Below are 19,050 nucleotides of genomic sequence, written 5' to 3'. Positions count from 1 at the left end.
TTCTTGTCACTCCAGACAAAAGACTCAAAATGTGTGCTACCACCGTTTCAACCTAGCCAGGGCTTTGGGACTGCTTTAATGAATAGAATGCAGCAGAAATGATGGTGCATGACTTCAGAAGCTAGGTTAGAAAAGATCATGTAGCTTCTGCTGGTTTCCCTTAAAACAATTGCTCTAGGAGCATTTAGTCACCATGCATGAAGTCTGGCTACCATGAAGCCAACATAATGCGGACAGGGGAGAGAGAGGGAAGAGAAGAGTGGAAAAAGAGGGACAGAGACAGAGACACAGAGAGAGAAGGACATATGCCTGAGGAGGAATCAGTCCTTGTCCCCCAGTGCCAGACATAGAAGCCTTTGCGATAGAAAACTATTCCACCCCAAATCACCATCTGATAGCAACCACATAAGGGATCCTGAGTGCAGACTGCCTACTGGAGTCCAGTCAGTCCCAGATCCATGATTATAATAAATTACTGTTATTGTTTTATGTCACTCTTTTGAGGTTTTCTCCTATGCCCGAAGAGATAACTGGAATAGGTGATACAGAACATTCTCCAAAGTATAACTTTAAGTGAAAAAATTAAGGTGCAGAACAGTGTGTACAGTGAACTACTTTTTATGTTTTTCCAAAGGCATGTTCTTATGTATTTATAACATAGAAGGCTGAACAAAAATGCGTAAGAAGTTAGTTGCCTCTTTGGAGAGAAAATAGAGGACTAGAGACAGGTGGATGGGAGAGAAATGTTTAACTGTATAACACTTACTACCATTTAAAAATTCTTTAGCATATGCATTTGGTATTTAAAAATAATTTTTAAATTTACTTTGTATCATATGAAGCAAAGATAGAATTTGTTTAAAAGTAGAACTCACTTTTATGAAGCAAACATTCCATTATTTCTTTCTGGCTAGAAATGTCAGTCTCAGAGAGTCTTTCCATGGCTTCTAAAAGGACATTATAATAACACCTAGTCAGAACTAGATAGACTGATCCTTTTTAAAAATAACAACCTTATTTTTTTAAGATTTTATTTATTTATTTCAGAGAGAGAGAGCATGTGAGCATGAGCCAGGGGAGTGGCAGAGGGAAAGGGAGAAGCAGACTCCCTGCTGAGCAGTGACCCCCCCACCCCCAAACACCAGGGCTCAATCCCAGAATCCTGGGATCATTAACCAACTGAACCACCCAGGTGCCCCCTAAATAACAACCTTATGTAGATAAAACTCACATATTTAGATATAACTCCGCTATTTAAATTATAAAATTCAATGATTTTTACTATATTATCAGAGTTATGCAACCATCATCACACACAGTTTTTAGAATATTTTCATCATCTGTCCCCGAAATCCTTGTAGCTATTAGCAGTTACTCCTGATTCTACTCTCCCCTAGCCCCTGACAACCACTAATATAATTTTTGTCTCTATAGATTTACCCATTCTGGACATTTCATTTAAATGGAATCATAAAATACATGGTCTTCTGTGACTGACTTCTTTTGTTTAGTATAATGATTTCAAGATTCATCCATGTTGTAGCACTTTTCAGTACTTCATTTTTTTATTGCCGAATAATATTCTATTATATGGATATACCACATTTTGTTTATCCATCCATCATTTGATGGACATTTGGGCCATTTCTGCATTTTGGCTATTATGCCCATGAATAGCACTGCTATGAACATTCATGTACAAGTTTATGCGTGGACATATGTTTTGAATTATCTTAGATATATACCTAGGAGTAGAATTCCTGGTTTATATCATAATTCTGTTGAAACTTTTGAGAGACTGCCAGACTGTTTTCCAAAGTAATGAAACCATTTTACATCCCATTAGGAAGGTATGAGAATTCCAATGTCTCCACATTCTTACCATTACTCATTATTATATGTCTGTTTAATTATAACCAACCTAGTGTGTGTAGAGTGATATATCTCATGTATCTTTATATATTCTGGATATTTAGATGAGACCATTATCAGACATACAATTTGCAATTTTTTTCTCTCATTATATGGATTGCCTTTTTTTTTTTCTTTTTTCTCTTTTTTCAAGTTTTTATTTAAATTCCAGTTAGTTAACATAAAGTGTAGTATTGGTTTCTGGAGTAGAATTTAGTGATTCATCATTTACACACAACACCCAGTGCTCATCACAACAAGTGCCTTTTCACTTTCTGTTAATGTAGTAAATTTTTTTCTGTTGATGTAGTGAATTATACTGATTGCTTTCTAAATTAATTTTAATGATTTATTTGATAATTGTGCTTATTAAAAGTTAGAACTAATATTATAAGAGATTAGGACTGCAGACTCATACATACCTGAATTTGGTTCATGATATTAATAGATTCTTTCCTACCAACAAACTAGAAAGTAATTTTGTTTAGATATCTATCCTTCTGAAATGTTCATCCAACCATAGTTTTAAGGGAAATCTTTATTATTCTAAGCCAGTCATACTGACTTGATACATACTGTCATTGACTGCTAAGAGTGACAGAGTAACAGTTCTTCTTATTGTTTTTAAAGATTTTATTTATTTGACAGAGAGAGACACAGCGAGAGAGGGAACACAAGCAGGGGGAGTGGGAGAGGGAGAAGCAGGCTTCCCGCAGAGCAGGGAGCCCAATGCAGGGCTCGATCCCAGGACCCTGGGATCATGACCTGAGCAGAAGGCAGACGCTTAATGACTGAGCCACCCAGGCGCCCCTCTGATGTATAGTTTAAACTATAAACAAGAAGTTTAGATATTAAGCCTGTCTAGATTCAAAACCCCTGCTCTTTCCACTGTATTATTTCTATATGAGAAACAGAAGATAGAAATGAGGGAAAAGTGAGGTTAGAGAATAAAGATAAGAAAATGACTAAGGAGATTATCCTTTTTCTATTGAAGCAGAAATAACAAAGTCCCCATTTAGCCACTGGACATGGGAAATCATATATGACCTTTGAAGAATGGATGATTCATCCTTTTTCCTGGTTTGAAGCTATGCTTTCACATCTGCTACTACCTTGCCACTATCACCTCCAATCAGGTACAAAGGAGTAGCAACATCTCATCCAAGATCTCGCTTCTCCCTTCTTGGGATTTCCCACTCACATGAGCTGTATGGTTTGGAAAATGCTTTGCTTGTATTCCTGGAGCCTGAGACTAGAATATCACAGGCTTAATATTGGGAGATATTACACGTGGTATTTGTGTCTTGTGAGTAAGGAAGTGGAGGTCATATCCTCCAGTTAAGAAGTATTTTAATTCCTCTACCCGCTGGATTTTTTTCATAGAACTGAGTTGCAAAGTTTCCCAAAGTTTTCTCCTGTTAGTGGTCATTGTTATTGCTTCTTGTTTTCTCCACTGTGTAAATAAAGACCTACTGCCTGGCATTTTCCTTAAGTGTAAGTTTTACTAGTAGTGGCAATTTTTTCATGAAATACCTTTTGTGTAAGATTATCTTATTGAGCTCCCACAATAATCCAGAAAGAAAGAAACTGTGATTACCTCTGGGTTATATATGAGGAAACTGAGGCTATATTGCCTTTGGCTTGATCAGAAGATCAAGTTAAAGATAAGTATATATTGTTGGACAAACCAAAGAACTCTTAACTCTCAAGAAAATACCTATTGGAAGTGGGTGGAAGGGAGGGTGGGTAGATGTAGGGTTTTCAATGCTGGCAATTATCAAGTAGACTGGAAACAGCCACTTATCCAGATGGTTTAGACTAATGATTCCCAGCATGTTCCATGTTATGACACGCTAATTTTTTCTAATTTTACTAATTCCCCAAAGCAATATGTGAGTTCTTAAAAGTAATTAAAGTAAAATTAAATATTATGTTAATTTAACATTGCTTTAAATTAATTTTAAATGATGTGAATTTGTCTTACGCCTTGGGATAACTACAAATTGTCTATCCTGATTTTGTGACAACTCAGAGTATTATTAGGAACTGAAACTAGAGGACTGAACCAGAATATGTATCAGATCCCTGAGTTTGTATCTTAGGAGGTCTGTTCCAGATGCATTTTGGGAACTATGGAAAGAAATTCCAGTGTGCTGGCAAAGTTTCTTCTAAGGATAACTGATACTCCTCAAATTTACCTTTATTTTAGCCCTTTCTTTGGACTACTCATACTCCTCTGTACTATTGTTGTAGTAGGGAAATTGGCTAGTCATCTTCATTGGGGTCAGTCCCCATTTATCTCTTAGTTCTGCTTAAATTTCTCCATTCATTGTGCACATGGCCAGGGTCTTGTCCAACCTGTTTTCCAAGCACCAGGGGGAGCATCAGCTCCAGTGTCTTTATCAGCCTGTATATTCTTTTTTGTTGTTGTTGTTGTTTGTTTGTTTTTTTTAATTTTATTATGTTATGTTAGTCACCATACAAATACATCATTAGTTTTTGATGTAGTGATCCATGATCCATTGTTTTCATATAACACCCAGTGCTCCATGCAGTACGTGCCCTCCTTAATACCCATCACTGGGCTAACCAATCCCCCCTCCCCCCTTCCCTCTAAAACCCTGTTTGTTTCTCAGGTCCATAGTCTCTCATGGTTCATCTCCCCCTCCAATTCCCCCCCCCCGCAATTTTTCCCTTCCTTCTCCTAATGTCCTCTATGTTATTCCTTATGTTCCACAAATAAGTGAAACCATATGATAATTGACTTTCTCTGCTTGACTTATTTCACTTAGCATAATCTCCTCCAGTCCCATCCATGTTGATGTAAAACTTGGGTATTCATCCTTTCTGATGGCTGAGTAATATTCCATTGTATATATGGACCACATCTTCTTTATCCATTCATCTGTTGAAGGGCATCTCGGCTCTTTCCACAGTTTGGCTATTGCGGATATTGCTGCTATGAACATTGGGGTGCATATGGCCCTTCTTTTCACTACATCTGTGTCTTTGGGGTAAATACCGAGTAGTGCAATTGCTGGGTCATAGGGTAGCTCTACTTTTAAATTTTTGAGGAAACTCCACACTGTTTTCCAAAGTGGCTGTACCAATTTGCATTCCCACCAACAGTGTAAGAGGGTTCCCCATTCTCCACAACCTCTCCAACATTTGTTGTTTCTTTCCCTGTCCATGTTTGCCATTCTAACTGGTGTAAGGTGGTATCTCAATGTGGTTTTGATTTGGATTTCCCTGATGGCTAATGATGATGAACATTTTTTCATGTGTCTGTTAGCCATTTGTATGTCTTCTTCAGAGAAGTGTCTTTTCATATCTTCATATCTTCTGCCCACTTTTTGACTTGATTATTTGTTTTTTGGGTGTTGAGTTTGAGAAGTTCTTTATAGATTTTGGATACCAGCCCTTTATCTGTAGTGTCATTTGCAAATATCTTCTCCCATTCTGTGGGTTGCCTCTTTGTTTTGTTGACTGTTTCCTTGTTGTGCAGAAGCTTTTTATCTTGATGAAGTCCCAAAAGTTCATTTTTGCTTTTGTTTCACTAGCTTTTGGAGATGTGTCTTGAAAGAAGTTGCTGTGGGCGATGTCAAAGAGGTTACTGCCTATGTTCTCTAGGATTTGGATGTGTTCCTGTCTCACTTTGAGGTCTTTCATCCACTTTGAGTTTATCTTTGTGAATGGTGTTAGAGAATGATGGAGTTTCATTCTTCTGCATGTGGCTGTCCAATTTTCCCAGCACCATTTATTGAAGAGACTGTCTTTTTTCCATTGCAAGTTTTTTCCTGCTTTGTCAAAGATTATTTGACCATAGAGTTGAGGGTCCATATCTGGGTTCTCTATTCTGTTCCATTGGTCTGTATGTCTGTTTTTGTGCCAGTACCATGCTGTCTTGGTGATCACAGCTTTGTAATATAGCTTGATATTGCAGCCCGTATATTCTACCTTCTGTTATGCAACTTCCACTACTGATAAATTTTGTGACATTCCTCCTTTGGTTGAGCTGGAAGCCTTTAATTCCCTCTGCATTGCATCCACACACATTCATCATCCTTACCATCCTTACCATCCTTACCTTGGCTCCAGGGCAAGCACAAGTCCTTCTTACCCTGGCCTCCCACTTGATTGCTCTCAGCCTAGGTTACAGAACTAGGACTTTTGTCTGCTTTCCCACCTCCATCCATGGGATGGACATTCACTGAGTTGGCACAGGCTAATTTTATTGCTCTACACCAAGATATTATGCACATTAAACTCCAAAATCTGAGGGAAAATGTCTGGTAAATTCTTTCAGAACATCAACCCTTTCTTTTTTCTACCCATTCAAATGAAAATTTCATTTAAAGCTTTTGTGTTCACATGAGATTTGATCATAAAAGATAATTCTTCCTAGTAACTTCATTTAGACTAGGCTTCTATTTATGCATTTAACAAAATATAGTCAGATTCCAAGTTGTGTATTTTATTTCTTGCTTTGAGCACATTGATAGAAGCCATTGTTAGCTATATGTTCTTTCTATCAGTCCTTTCAAAGTTCTTTGTTAACCTGAAACCAAAAAAATTCTAGAGGAGAACACAGGCAGTAACCTCTTTGACATCAGGCACAGCAGCTTCTTTCTAGATATGTCTCCTAAGGGAAGGGAAACAAAAGCAAAAATAAACTATTGGGACTACATCAAAGTAAAAAGCTTCTACACAGTGAAGGAAACAATCAAGAAAACTAAAAGGCAACCTACTAAATGGGAGAAGATATTCGCAAATGACATATCTGATAAAGGGTTAGTATCCAAAATGTATAAAGAACTTATAAAACAACATCCAAAAAAAGAATAATCCAATTTAAAAATGGGCAGAAGGCATGAATAAACATTTTTCCAAAGAAGACATCCATATGGCAATCAGACATGTGAGATGTTCAACATCCCTTATCCTCAGGGAAATGCAAATCAAAACTACAATGAGATATCACCTCACACCTGTCAGAATGGCTAAAATTAACAACACAGGAAACAACAGGTGTTGGCAAGGATGCGGAGAAAGGGGGAACCCTTTTGCACTGTTGGTGGGGATGCAAACTGTTGCAGCCACTGTGGAAAACAGGATGGAGTTTCCTCAAAAACTTAAAAATAGAACTACCCAATGATCCAGCAATCGTACTACTAGGTATTTACCCAAAGAATACAGAAGTACCAATTCAAAAAGATATATGCACCCCAATGCTTATATCAGCATTATCTACAATAGCCAAATTATGGAAAGTGTCCATTGACTGATGAATGGATAAAGAAGAGGTGTTGTATATATGTATAGGAATATTACTCAGCCATAAAAAGAATGAAATTTTGCCATTTGCAACAATATGGATGGAGCTAGAGAGTATAATGCTAAGCAAAATAAGTCATAGAAAGATAAATACCACATGATTTCATTCTATGTGGAATTTAAGAGACAAAGCAAATGAGCTTAGGGGGAAAAAAAGAGAGAGGTAAACCAAAAAACAGACTCTTTATCATAGAGAACAAACTGATGGTTACCAGAGGGGAAGTGGGTGGAGGGATGGGTGAAATAGGTGATGGGGGGACAGAGAGGAGCAAGATGGCGGAGGAGTAGGAGACCTAAATTTCGTCTGGTCCCAGGAATTCAGCTAGATAGTTATCAAACCATTCTGAACACCTACAAACTCAACAGGAGATTGAAGAAAAGAATAGCAGCAACTCTATGAACAGAAATAGAACAACTCTATGAACCACTTTCTGGAAGGGAGGACATGCAGAGAAGTGAATCTGAGGTGATATTTGGGAAGATAGACCGCGGGGGGGAGGGAGCCTCCCTCGGGGGCTACCGACAAGTGATAGAGCTGTGGAACACAAAATCAGAACTTTTAGAAGTCTGCTCTGCTGAAGGATGTTGCTCCAATGGCTAAGAGTGGGGTGGAACCCTCGCTGGGACAGTGTGATCTCAGGACCCTTGGGGTCACAGAAAGACTGGGGGTGCCTGAGTGTGGCAGAGCTCCCAGGTATCGGAGCGGGGAAGCCTGCTGCAAAGAGGGAGCCAAGGAGTGGGCTCTCAGCTTGGGGTTGCCATAAACCATGGTCTGTGGCACAGCTGGGCCACTACTCTTCGAGCAGGGACACAACAAGTGGCAGATCCAGGGAGACTCCCCTTCCTCCCCTGGGAGGAGTGGCATGGGAGCTCACCACAGGAATCTGCTGGGTTTGGAAACTCCAAATGGGGTTGGGTGCCAGAGATAGAAACGCTCGGTCACAGGCTGGGTGAGCACGGAGTATGGCCAGAGACCAGGGAGATAGGAGTGATTGACTGCTTTTCTCTGGGGGCTCACTGAGGAGTGGGGGCCTGAGTTCTCGGCTCCTCCAGGGCCAGAGATTGGGAGGCCGCCATTTTCATTCTCGTCCTCCAAAGCTGTACGGAAATACAAATTATAAGAACATATTATGAGCCAGCAAATTAGACAATCTGGAAAATATGGGTGCATTCCTAGAGAAGTATAAACTACCAAAACTGAACCAGGAACAAAAACTGAGAACTTTTCCTCTAAGGTCAGGAACATGGCAGGGATGTCCACTATCACCACTGCTATTCAACATAGTACTAGAAGTCCTAGCCACAGCAATCAGACAACAAAAAGAAATAAAAGGCATCCAAATTGGCAAAGAAGAAGTCAAACTCTCACTCTTTGCAGATGATTTGATACTTTATGTGGAAAACCCAAAAGACTCCACCCCAAAATTGCTAGAACTCATACAGGAATTCAGTAAAGTGGAAGGATATAAAATCAATGCACAGAAATCAGTGGCACTTCTATACACCAACAACAAGACAGAAGAAAGAGAAATTAAGGAGTTGATCCCATTTACAATTGCACCCTAAAACATAAGATACCTAGGAATAAATCTAATCAAAGAGGCAAAGAATCTGTCCTCAGAAAACTACAGAATACTCATGAAAAAAATTGAGGAAGACACAAAGAAATGGAAAAATGTTCCATGCTCATGGATTGGAAGAACAAATATTGTGAAAATGTCTATGCTACCTAGAGCAATCTATACATTTAATGCATCCCTATCAAAATACCGTCAACTTTTTTCAAAGGAATGGAGCAAATAATCCTAAAATTTGTATGGAACCAGAAAAGACCCTGAATAGCCAGAGGAATGTTGAAAAAGAAAAGCAATGCTGGTGGCATCACAATTCCAGACTTCAAGCTCTATCACAAAGCTGTAATCATCAAGACAGTATGATACTGGCACAAAAATGGACACATAGGGGGGCCTGGGTGGCTCAGTCATTAAGTGTCTGCCTTTGGCTCAGGTAATGTGGGATCAAGCCCCGCATTGGGCTCCCTGCTCAGTGGGAAGCCTGCTTCTCCCTCTCACACTCCCCCTACTTGTGTTCCCTCTCTCGTTGTGTCTCTCTCTGTTAAATAAATAAAAATTCTTTAAAAAACAAACAAACAGACACATAGATCAATTGAACCAAATAGAGAACCCAGAAATGGACCCTCAACTCTGGTCAACTAATCTTCGACAAAGCAGGAAAGAATGTCCAATGGAAAAAAGTCTCTTCAACAAATGGTGTTGGGAAAATTGGACAGCCACATGCAGAAGAATGAACCTGGGCCATTTCCTTACACCACACACAAAAATAGACTCCAAATGGATGAAAGACCTATATGTGAGACAGGAATCCTTCAAAATCCTTGAGGAGAACACAGGCAACAACCTCTTTGACCTGAGCCGCAGCAACTTCTTCCTAGACATATCTGGAAAAACGGAGGCTCTAGCTGCTAGGATAAATGAGGCAGAAGAGAGAATTAGTGATATAGAAGACCAAATGTTAACTAACTGGAATTTAAATAAACACTTAAAAAAAACAATTAGTTATAAGAGTTCATCCATACACTGAGGTATTTATGGAACCATTAGACTTGAGGAAGAATACTTATTGACATGCGTATTTTTCTAATATAGCTTTAAATGAAAAGAATATGGTAGAAAATAGTATTACATTATTATTTTACTATAAATACAGTTATACACACATGCACATAGACACATATGCATATATTAAAAAGCATAAGACTAAAAGGATGTACATCAAAGTGTTAGTGGTTATCTCTAAGTGCTGATTTATGTATTTCTCTAACTTCTTCATATTTTCTAATTTTTCAATAATGAGCATGTAATTCTTTTATAATCAGGAAAAAAAGTAATTTTAGATAATTCAGTTAGTTATCAGGGTCAACCAGCATATGTGGAAAAGGTGGCAATTCTTACTGAAGAGAAATCAACACCCTTATTGTTGTTCTGAATTGAGGTTACATTTTTTTAAATAGGAACTTATCTCTAAAGTTAAAACATAAGTCAGTGGGACCTTACTGAGTTTGAAAATCATTTTACATATCATTTTTCAAGAAAATATCATAGAGTAAAACCCATTTCTATTTGACTTTTTCTTTAAGTGCTTAAACATTTTCTTCTCTGAGGCCTATATTTTATGCTCCCCAAGAGAAAGGGCTTTTATTTCCTTTGGCATCTCCCACCTCTCTCCCCATTCTCTTCTCTATACTGCTATACTGCCTAGAATCAGTTTGTACACCCCATGTGCACTCATAAAATATTTATTGATGATTTGCTTATTTCTATTCTCCATTAACCCCAGCCTAGTCATGTTCTCAGAATTTTACAAAATAGATTCTGCCTTTTCTACTGTCCCTGCTTAATACTCTGGGTCCCTGAGCTCTACTCGTGCAATGTGAGATGGGCCTCAGCTAGTTCCAACTTCCAGGACTTCTCCCCTTATAGGGATTGCAGGTTTACTCCAGCCAGTCTCCTGTAGAGGCTTGATCAGCAGGTCATTCAATATCCAGCCGGTCAGAATGGGACATTCCTCCTTGAATGGGATGCCCCTGACCAGGTCTGTGCAAGAAGCCCAAGTGGCTGACAGAATCGTCAGCTCTTGGCGAAAGAAGTCCCAAGATATCCCTGCCTTGGACAATAGCTGGGAACCACACAGACAGCTGGATTCTGCTGCTCAGGCTTTGGGGCTGTAGGATATTGTCACTGGTCCCACCCAGAACTATCCCTCTCCCAGTATCTTGCATTTGCTCAGGCCCCCAGATTCAGCCTGATGACTTGCTTTGGCCAAGTTCACTGAGGCTGAGGACTGTCTCAGCAAGATCCTTCAGTCAGAGAGCCCAAGACCAGATGCTGCTCTGAGCACCACCACCTAGAACAGTGCCCTGGAGGGATACCCAGCCCAGAGTAGCTGGAGAAGCCCACCAAGTGAAACTGACTGCAGCCCACCCTGAGTGTGGGGTGGGGATGGAGAGTGTGGAGATGTGCTGAGAGCTCCCTGGATAGCAAGGCTCAGCTTCTCTAGCAACTTTGAGTGGCAGATGCAAAAGAGGTCAATGATTAGCCTCTTGTAACACCTGAGGGGACAGAGTCACTGCCTTAACTTATAGGTTCTCTTCCACTCACCATCCCTCATCCCCCCACTGGGAGAGGCCTTGCTCCCTTTGGAAGGACTGGTCTAAGCTCCACTGGTTTCAAATCTTGTTCTGAATCCAAGTCCCCTTAAACATCCACGACCCTAACAGCTGGCCCTGGGGCAACAGGATTGAGATGGGGACACCGGAAATTACCTTGGATAGACTTTCTCATTAACCCAATAATCAGGAATGACTATTTATAAGACAATGAAGATATCCTCTTCTTGAAAGCCTGTGGGAGAAACAGCAGAACTAGATGTGAAGTCCCCGATGCTAAATTTGATAGTCTTGAGACTGAGTGTGTTAAGGCCTGACACTGATTTCAATGGATCCTGAGTCTGTGGAAGTAAAAACTCTAAATTCTACCAGTGGCAACTAACTGGGCTTTCTCAGTTTGTACAAATCTAATGGAGTTCCCCTTAACCTGGAGAGGTCACTAGAGACTCAAATCTGATTATATGCTGTGTAAGCTGGGTAAATACCATTTGGAACACAGGCCTGCAGAAGATCCAGGGCAAACAAAACCTAATGCCTGTATTGGGTATCTGAAAAATGTGTGATCCTAGGAGCAAAAAATGATAATAAAAAAGTTATTGAGTATATACTATGTCTGAACACCATTCTGACCAATGTTCATGCATCACCTCATATAAACCTCACAGCAACCTTGGGAGATAGATAATCTTATCATCCCCATTGTATAGGTGAAGAAACTGAGATATAGAAAAGTTAAGTAACTTGTCTATTGTCAAAGAGTTAGAAAGTGAGAGAGGTGAGTCTCAAAGTATGGCAGTCTGATTCAGAGCTTATAGTATTAACCACTACACTATACTGCCTGATAAAGGTGAAAGAAATCCCTTTCTATAAGCAGAAATGGCTTCATGGACATGTGATCAGTGCAATGGTACAGGAACTAAGCTCAAAATGGCCTTGTACTTGGGGTTTAATGTCACTGTATTAAATTTTTAATAATTTTAATTTGTGCTTTGTAAATGAAATCCAAAATGTGATAGAACAATTGACTATGCACCAGGAGCTTGAAGTCTCTGCTAGCACAGAGTCGCATCTTTCACTGCCTCTCCACCTCCCTGGGGCAGATTCCTGGCTACTCACTCCCTTGCCCCTTAGTACCTAGGACTCCACCCAGCCTCTTTCTCTCTGTCCCACCCAGTGACTGCTGCAAGCCTTCACTCTCAGGGGCCTGAGCAAGAGCCTTGGTAGGATTGGGGTTAGGCAAGCGTGCCCTACAACATCTCAAGGTTGGTTGCAGTAATAGCCATCCTGACCCCAGGGTAGTAATGCCATGGTGCATTTGGCATATGACTCAGTAGGACTCATTGACCACCCTGATCCAGGTACCTAGTGCATCCTGGTGCAGAGGTTGCCGTACACATGGTGGTCACCTGTCCACCATGGGTTGGAGCAACTGGCTCGTGGGAAGGGGATATGCCTAGCTTGACTTACTCACTCTTGACCAAGATACAATGCATCTGTCCAGCAGTTCGTGGGAGGAGGAAACTGGCCAGGGGACCATACATATGTGCATTGAGTCACAGGGTAAAGTCACTGGGCACCTGTGTAGGGCTGCACTTGCCACACAGGTATCCCTGTGCCTGAGAGGGTGTGATATTAAATAGCAAATTTAAAGCATCATGACAGATTGAGAGAGAGACTGCAATAGAAAGGGAAAAACTTTATATTTGAGTACCTTAAATGGCATTCCTCTCTGCTTTTTGAATACGGGACTTCACATTTACATTTTGCCTTGGACCTACAAATTATTTGGCCAGTGCTGAAAAGACTGTCTATTATTGGAGCACCTGGGTGGCTCAGTCAGTTAGGTGCCTGCCTTCGGCTCAGGTCATGATCCCAGGGTCCTGGGATCGAGCCCCCCATCAGGCTCCTTGCTCAGTGGGGAGCCTGCTTCTCCCCTGCATGCTGTTCCCCTTGCTTGTGCTTGCCCTCTTACTCTCTGTCTCTTTTTCTCGCTCTCTGATAAATAAATAAATCTTAAAAAAAAAGACTGTCTATTATTAAAGTATTTTGGTATCCCCTGAGATCCACCACCTCTCACATAGAAATTATGAAAGATGATGAGGTTGTAGCTCTCTCTCGTCTTGCTGGAGCTGTTCAGAGGATAGGAGACAATTGCTGCTTGCCAAGGAGATAGATGTTAGGTCAAGGTGTGCTGTTCAGTCTAGTCTAATGAGGCCCATTTCATCCCACCCTCTCAGCTATGTTAAGTATCTCATATCATGAGAGGGGCCTAAGAAAATGTGGTAAAAGATGATATTCTGGGGTATGAATCAGGAGACATGAATTCTAAATCTGCCTCTGCCATGAATTCTAAATCTGCCTCTGCCACTGACTGAGTGATTTCCAGAGTGTTGCTCTCCCTTGGGGACAGTTTCCTCATATGTGAAAAGAGCAGTTTTGATTAACCTAGTGTTTCCAGACTGTTGTTGAGGTTCTAGAGAGGTGCTTCACAGAGGGAGAGGTGAGTCTTGGCAATGGAGTTATAGGCGGCTCACACTGATTTCAGCTAAGCCTGCCCATTTTGATGTTTTATATATTTTTGTTCTGCATTGGAATTCACTTAAAGAAATAATTTCAAGGCTTAAAAAATTAAAACCCATCATTCTCAATGATCTCTGTGAGCCCTTCTACCTCTGATTTCTGATTCTGATATTCTTTAACCTTAAATCCTACAGAGAGGATGGTCTTTCTTCCAGGAAGCATCTGCCATGTGCTTGGTTGGACCCATTACCAGAGAAGGACAGAAATCCAGGGAGGACAAGGGGTTGGAGGGCAAGCACCTGGGTGTATAGAGCTGAAAGATAAGAACAATAAAGAAGAGATTCAGGTTCTTTATTGTGGATTGAATGTCAACAAGAAACATCCACAAAACCAAGAGATTCAGCTAGAAGCCCATGCCCCAGGAGATAAGATTTTCTACCTTTCATCCATTACACAATTAAGATACAACAATACTTGGTGGAAAAAATGAACTGAATAAGTAAAAAGGTTAGTTGTGAATGAATTTCAGCTCTACTAATGTTTTTTGAGCCTTCACTAGGTACCAGACTCTATGTTAGACCTAGGTTGGGAGATGAAAAATTAACCAAATATGGCTTCATCCTTCTGAAAGTTTTCAGTGTATGTGAGCAAAACAGAAATTCTGAAAAATGCAGAGGATTTTATCATAAGGCCAAGTGTCATAATGTTACAATAGAGGTGCAAAGTACAATGGGAAAATCCTTACTTCCATCTGAAACATGAGGAAAAGCTATCCAAAAAAGATGGGATTTAAGTTTGGACTTTAAAAAATGGATAGGACTTGGACAGACAAGATATGGAGAGCTCTGCATGTCAAATATAACAGTTTGGAATTTATCTTACAGACAAAGAGAGACAAGGAAAAATTTTAAGCAGTGTGGAGAGTAGAAGGCTGATCTGGTTGGATTTATATTTAAACTACTGTAGTTGTTATGTAAAAAGTAGATTTAATAGGATCCAGGGTGGATTCAGAGAGAAAGGATAAAAGATTATTTTGCTAATCTAGGTAAGAAAGGAGTGTATCATGATCTAGGACCGTGTCAGTGAAGAAAAAACTATTTCAAAAGGAATTTGGGAGGTAGAATTGACAGGATTTGGTAATTGATTGAACGTAGGGAACTGAAGGGGGAAAAAGTGTCAAAGACTAACTTTAGGTTTTGGGCTTAAGAAACTATGTTGGGCCATTCACTTACATAGGGAACAAGGGGAAAGGAAGAGCAGGTTTAGAAGAGTTCAGTTTTTGAACATTAAGTTTGAAGTGCCTGAGGAACTTTCAAGTGGAGGTTCCATCTGGTAGTTGGATATGAGGATCTGGAGCTCTAAGGGGATTAGTTTTACTTGGTAGTAAACCACACTGCCTCACAACTGGGGCTTCGGAGTCTTTGGAAGATGGCTACTAAGGCTAGAAAGTTTTGGGGAATAGAAGCAGAAACAAAGCTATCTTAGGGCCCAAATATTGCGTCTGACCTAGATGTAAATAAATACTACTTTCTGTTTTTCCTTGCAGCTGGAGCCAATTTGATTATTTTCCCCTAACTAGTTGTTTGATCTTGGTCAGTTTCTCTTCTCTAAGCCTTGGTTTCCTCAACTATAAAAGTAAGATAATAAGTTTTTATAGTCTTCAGGTATAGGATGATATGCTTTAATAGATAGGCTGTTGTTCAATATATTTAGACAAGATAGTAATATCCACAAATTTCATGCATCATTTCAAATTCTGAGGGCTAGCCATGGACTAATAAATTAATTGGGGTTTTATTCACACTTGTGTTGCCTGTTGGACATATATTTAGGAATACCAATAGGCTTAGCTCATTTATAATTTGCATACAAATAGTCCATTTAGTATTTACATACAAAAAAATCATTGGTATAATTTAGGCCTAGAGTCCGTCGTCCCCTACAAAGAATCTTTCAAATCTTACTCTAATTAGCGAACTTAATCTGTTGTTTGGCTGAGCATTACTATCTTTTAAGATTTACCCTTATAAATCTCAATAATTGCACATGTGAATTCATATATCGGCTCACATTTTATAGCTTCAGTGGTAGTGATGGTGCAGCATTTGGAAAATACACATCCAGGAGTCTTCTGAAACCTTATGAAAGATATGGACTGAACTTAATTCAGCCTAAGGGATACCAAGTATATCCTCCATATAAGCACATGAATAATAAAGCAAAAGTATTTGCATCTCAGTTGCCATTCATGCTTTCTTCTTTAATTTATAGTCAAATTACACTATTTTCTAACCTTGTTATCATGGAATGATTTAAACTTATGACTAGTGTTACACCAGTTCACAACTCAGATTGACATATTCATACCCACATACATATTTCCCTCTTTTAAAACATTTCTTATCAGACAGTTGCTTCAGAAAATACACATTATTTTGTCCATATAATTTCCTATTGTGTTGCTGTTTATCTAAACAACTACTCCTAAACACTTAGCCAGAGAAATTCAATTGTTCTTAACAAGGCTTCACTTGCAGGCAAGGAAAACACTATGAATAGAACTGTAGGCAAATCTTTATAAAACATATTACATTCTTGAGACACAGAACGGAAGATTAGGGACTCTGCTTCAATATTTTCCATAAAGCAACTTTCACTTCCTGGTTTCTCAAACTGTAGATAAGAGGATTTAACATGGGGATCACCATTGTATAAAACACTGAAACCATCTGATTTCCTGCCTGGGATCCATGTTGAGAGGGCTGCAAGTAAGTATACATAGTTGTGCCATAGTATAGGCCAACAGCAGTCATGTGGGAAGCACACGTAGAGAAAGCTTTTTGTTTGCCGGAAGCTGAAGGAATTCCCAGGATCGTCATGAGGACAAACACATAGGAGACAAGGATCACCACAATGGAGGTGACCAGCGTGAATCCCCCACAGCCAACAACCAGTATCTGGGTGACCCAGGGGTCTGAGCAAGCCAGTGCCAACAGTGGAGGGATGTCACAGAAGAAGTGGCGAAGGACACGTGGTTGACAGAATGATAATTGTGTGATGGAAGTTGTCACAGAAACCATGTTAACTAAACCCCCAAAGTAGCATCCTGCTACCAAGAGGAGACAACGGACTCTAGAGATGGTGACATGGTAGAGCAGTGGGTGACAGATGGCGGTATAGCGGTCATAGGCCATGGAAGCCAAAAGATTGCATTCAGCAGAGGCAAAGATTATGAACAAGCCCATTTGAGTCATGCATCCAAGGAAAGAAACAGCCTGCAACTTAGATAACAAATCTGCTAACGTTTTTGGGATTGTGATGGAAGAGAAACAGACATCAAGAAGGGACAGGTTAGAGAGAAAAAAGTACATGGGAGTATGGAGGCAGGGACTGACTCTGATCAGGATTACCAGGCTTAAATTCCCCAACACAGTGACAATATAAATGATAAGGAAGACTCCAAATAGCAGGACTCCAAGCTGAGGGTTGTCTGTCATGCCAAGAAGGATGAAGTCAGTCACCATAGATGAATTCTCCATTGACACAAGCTGGATATTATTCTTGACTAGTTAAGAGCTCTTTAGACATGCTTTAAGTGAGGAAATAATGGGAAACTGGATGATATTGAGTAAAACAGTTCCACTCAAAACACATCAATCCACAACACTCTCCAACCCTTCCCCTCATCTATATTCTTACTTTAAATGCCTTCCCAAATAATATTGCCATTTCCCAAACCTAACATTGAGACAGTAAAGTTGGGAGGAAAAAAAGGGAAGGAGAAAAGTAAGTGAAGAAAATTCAGAAAGTAAAAGGAACATATATAAGCAAGAGAGCAAAGGTCTAGGATGCTGGGGCGCCTGGGTGGCTCAGTCGTTAAGTGTCTGCCTTCGGCTCAGGTCATGATCCCAGGGTCCTGGGATCGAGCCCCACATAGGGCTCCCTGCTCTGCGGGAAGCCTGCTTCTCCCTCTCCCACTCCCCCTGCTTGTGTTCCTGCTCTCGCTATGTCTCTCTCTGTCAAATAAATAAATAAAATCTTTTAAAATAAAAAAAAAAGAGAGCAAAGGTCTAGGATGCAAAAGGCACTTAATATTTGTTGAAGAAATGAATGAGGGAGGGAGAAAGAAAACAGGTGTCATCAAGAGATGTTCTGACTAATACAGGACTACAAACTTGGAACAAAGGAATTCCATCTCACTCTCCCTCACTTTTCCAGATCAATCCCAAGGAATTATTGCAGATGAAGTAACAATAGGGTAAATATTCCACTGATTTCATCTTGACAGACAACTGTCCCCCTTCAGTAATTGTGACATTATTTCTGAAACAGTGGAATTCATCAATACTTACTTTTCTGCTTGATCAGTAGAGGGTTTTCTAGGACCTTGATCAATTCTTCACCAGAGATTGTTGCAGAATCAGAACGCCCCTTAATGGCCATCAGAAACCTAACTCAAGTCTGAAGGTATCATTTGGATCCTGTGAAAGAGCAACCAAAGGATTCATGCAGCTCCTGGCTGATCATCACCTTATTGATTCCTTTAACCATGCTTGGACAAAGGTTATGCAGCTGTGCAAACTAACTATGAATTCCACAAAGACTTGTTCGTCAGATCCATCTGAGCAAAGGGCCAGGTCACAAAATGGTTGGAGTCAGATGGCACTAAGGCTGAGTGCATGGACTCTCTCTCTACTGTAGTCACAGGGTATCTCTAATGCTGGTTTACTGCCTCATGCAAATGCCTGGATCTTGCCCTGGATGAAGCACCAGACAAGAGAAGGGCTAAGTCCATGCAAATCCATCTCCATTTATAGAATCTAAGCTAAGTTGGAATCCCTGTGGTTCACTGGATGGTCATCAGTGAGGGGTGTCTAGAAGGGATTCCTGTATTTGGTGAGAGGCTGGACAAGCAGACCTCAGAGGGCTCTCCCAACTTTGATTAAAAAGAAAAACATGTGTGAGGCACCTGGGTGGCTCACTCAGTTAGATAGCCAACTCTTGATTTTGGCTCAGGTCATGATCTCAGGGTCCTGGGTTTGAGCCCTGTGTCGGGCTTCACACTCAGTGGGGAGTCTACTTGAGGATTCTCCCACTCC

General features: G+C 40.2%; 1 protein-coding gene across 1 annotated transcript; it reads right to left on the bottom strand.

The window, feature by feature from the left end:
- Positions 1 to 16,566: 16,566 nt before the first annotated feature.
- LOC116647118 (olfactory receptor 1019-like) lies at positions 16,567 to 17,490 on the bottom strand. Its single transcript, XM_032428244.1, has one exon. It carries the CDS (start codon positions 17,488 to 17,490, stop codon positions 16,567 to 16,569), a length of 924 nt encoding a protein of 307 aa, XP_032284135.1.
- Positions 17,491 to 19,050: the final 1,560 nt, after the last annotated feature.

This window comes from Phoca vitulina, unplaced genomic scaffold (genome assembly GCF_004348235.1).
Source record: "Phoca vitulina isolate PV1807 unplaced genomic scaffold, GSC_HSeal_1.0 scaffold39, whole genome shotgun sequence".
NCBI lineage: Eukaryota > Metazoa > Chordata > Mammalia > Carnivora > Phocidae > Phoca > Phoca vitulina.
This window is presented reverse-complemented; position numbering and strand designations above follow the sequence as displayed.

Coding starts and splice junctions, on each gene's coding strand:
- LOC116647118 (XM_032428244.1), bottom strand. CDS start 17,490: ATGGAGAATTCATCTATGGTGACTGACTTCATCCTTCTTGGCATGACA.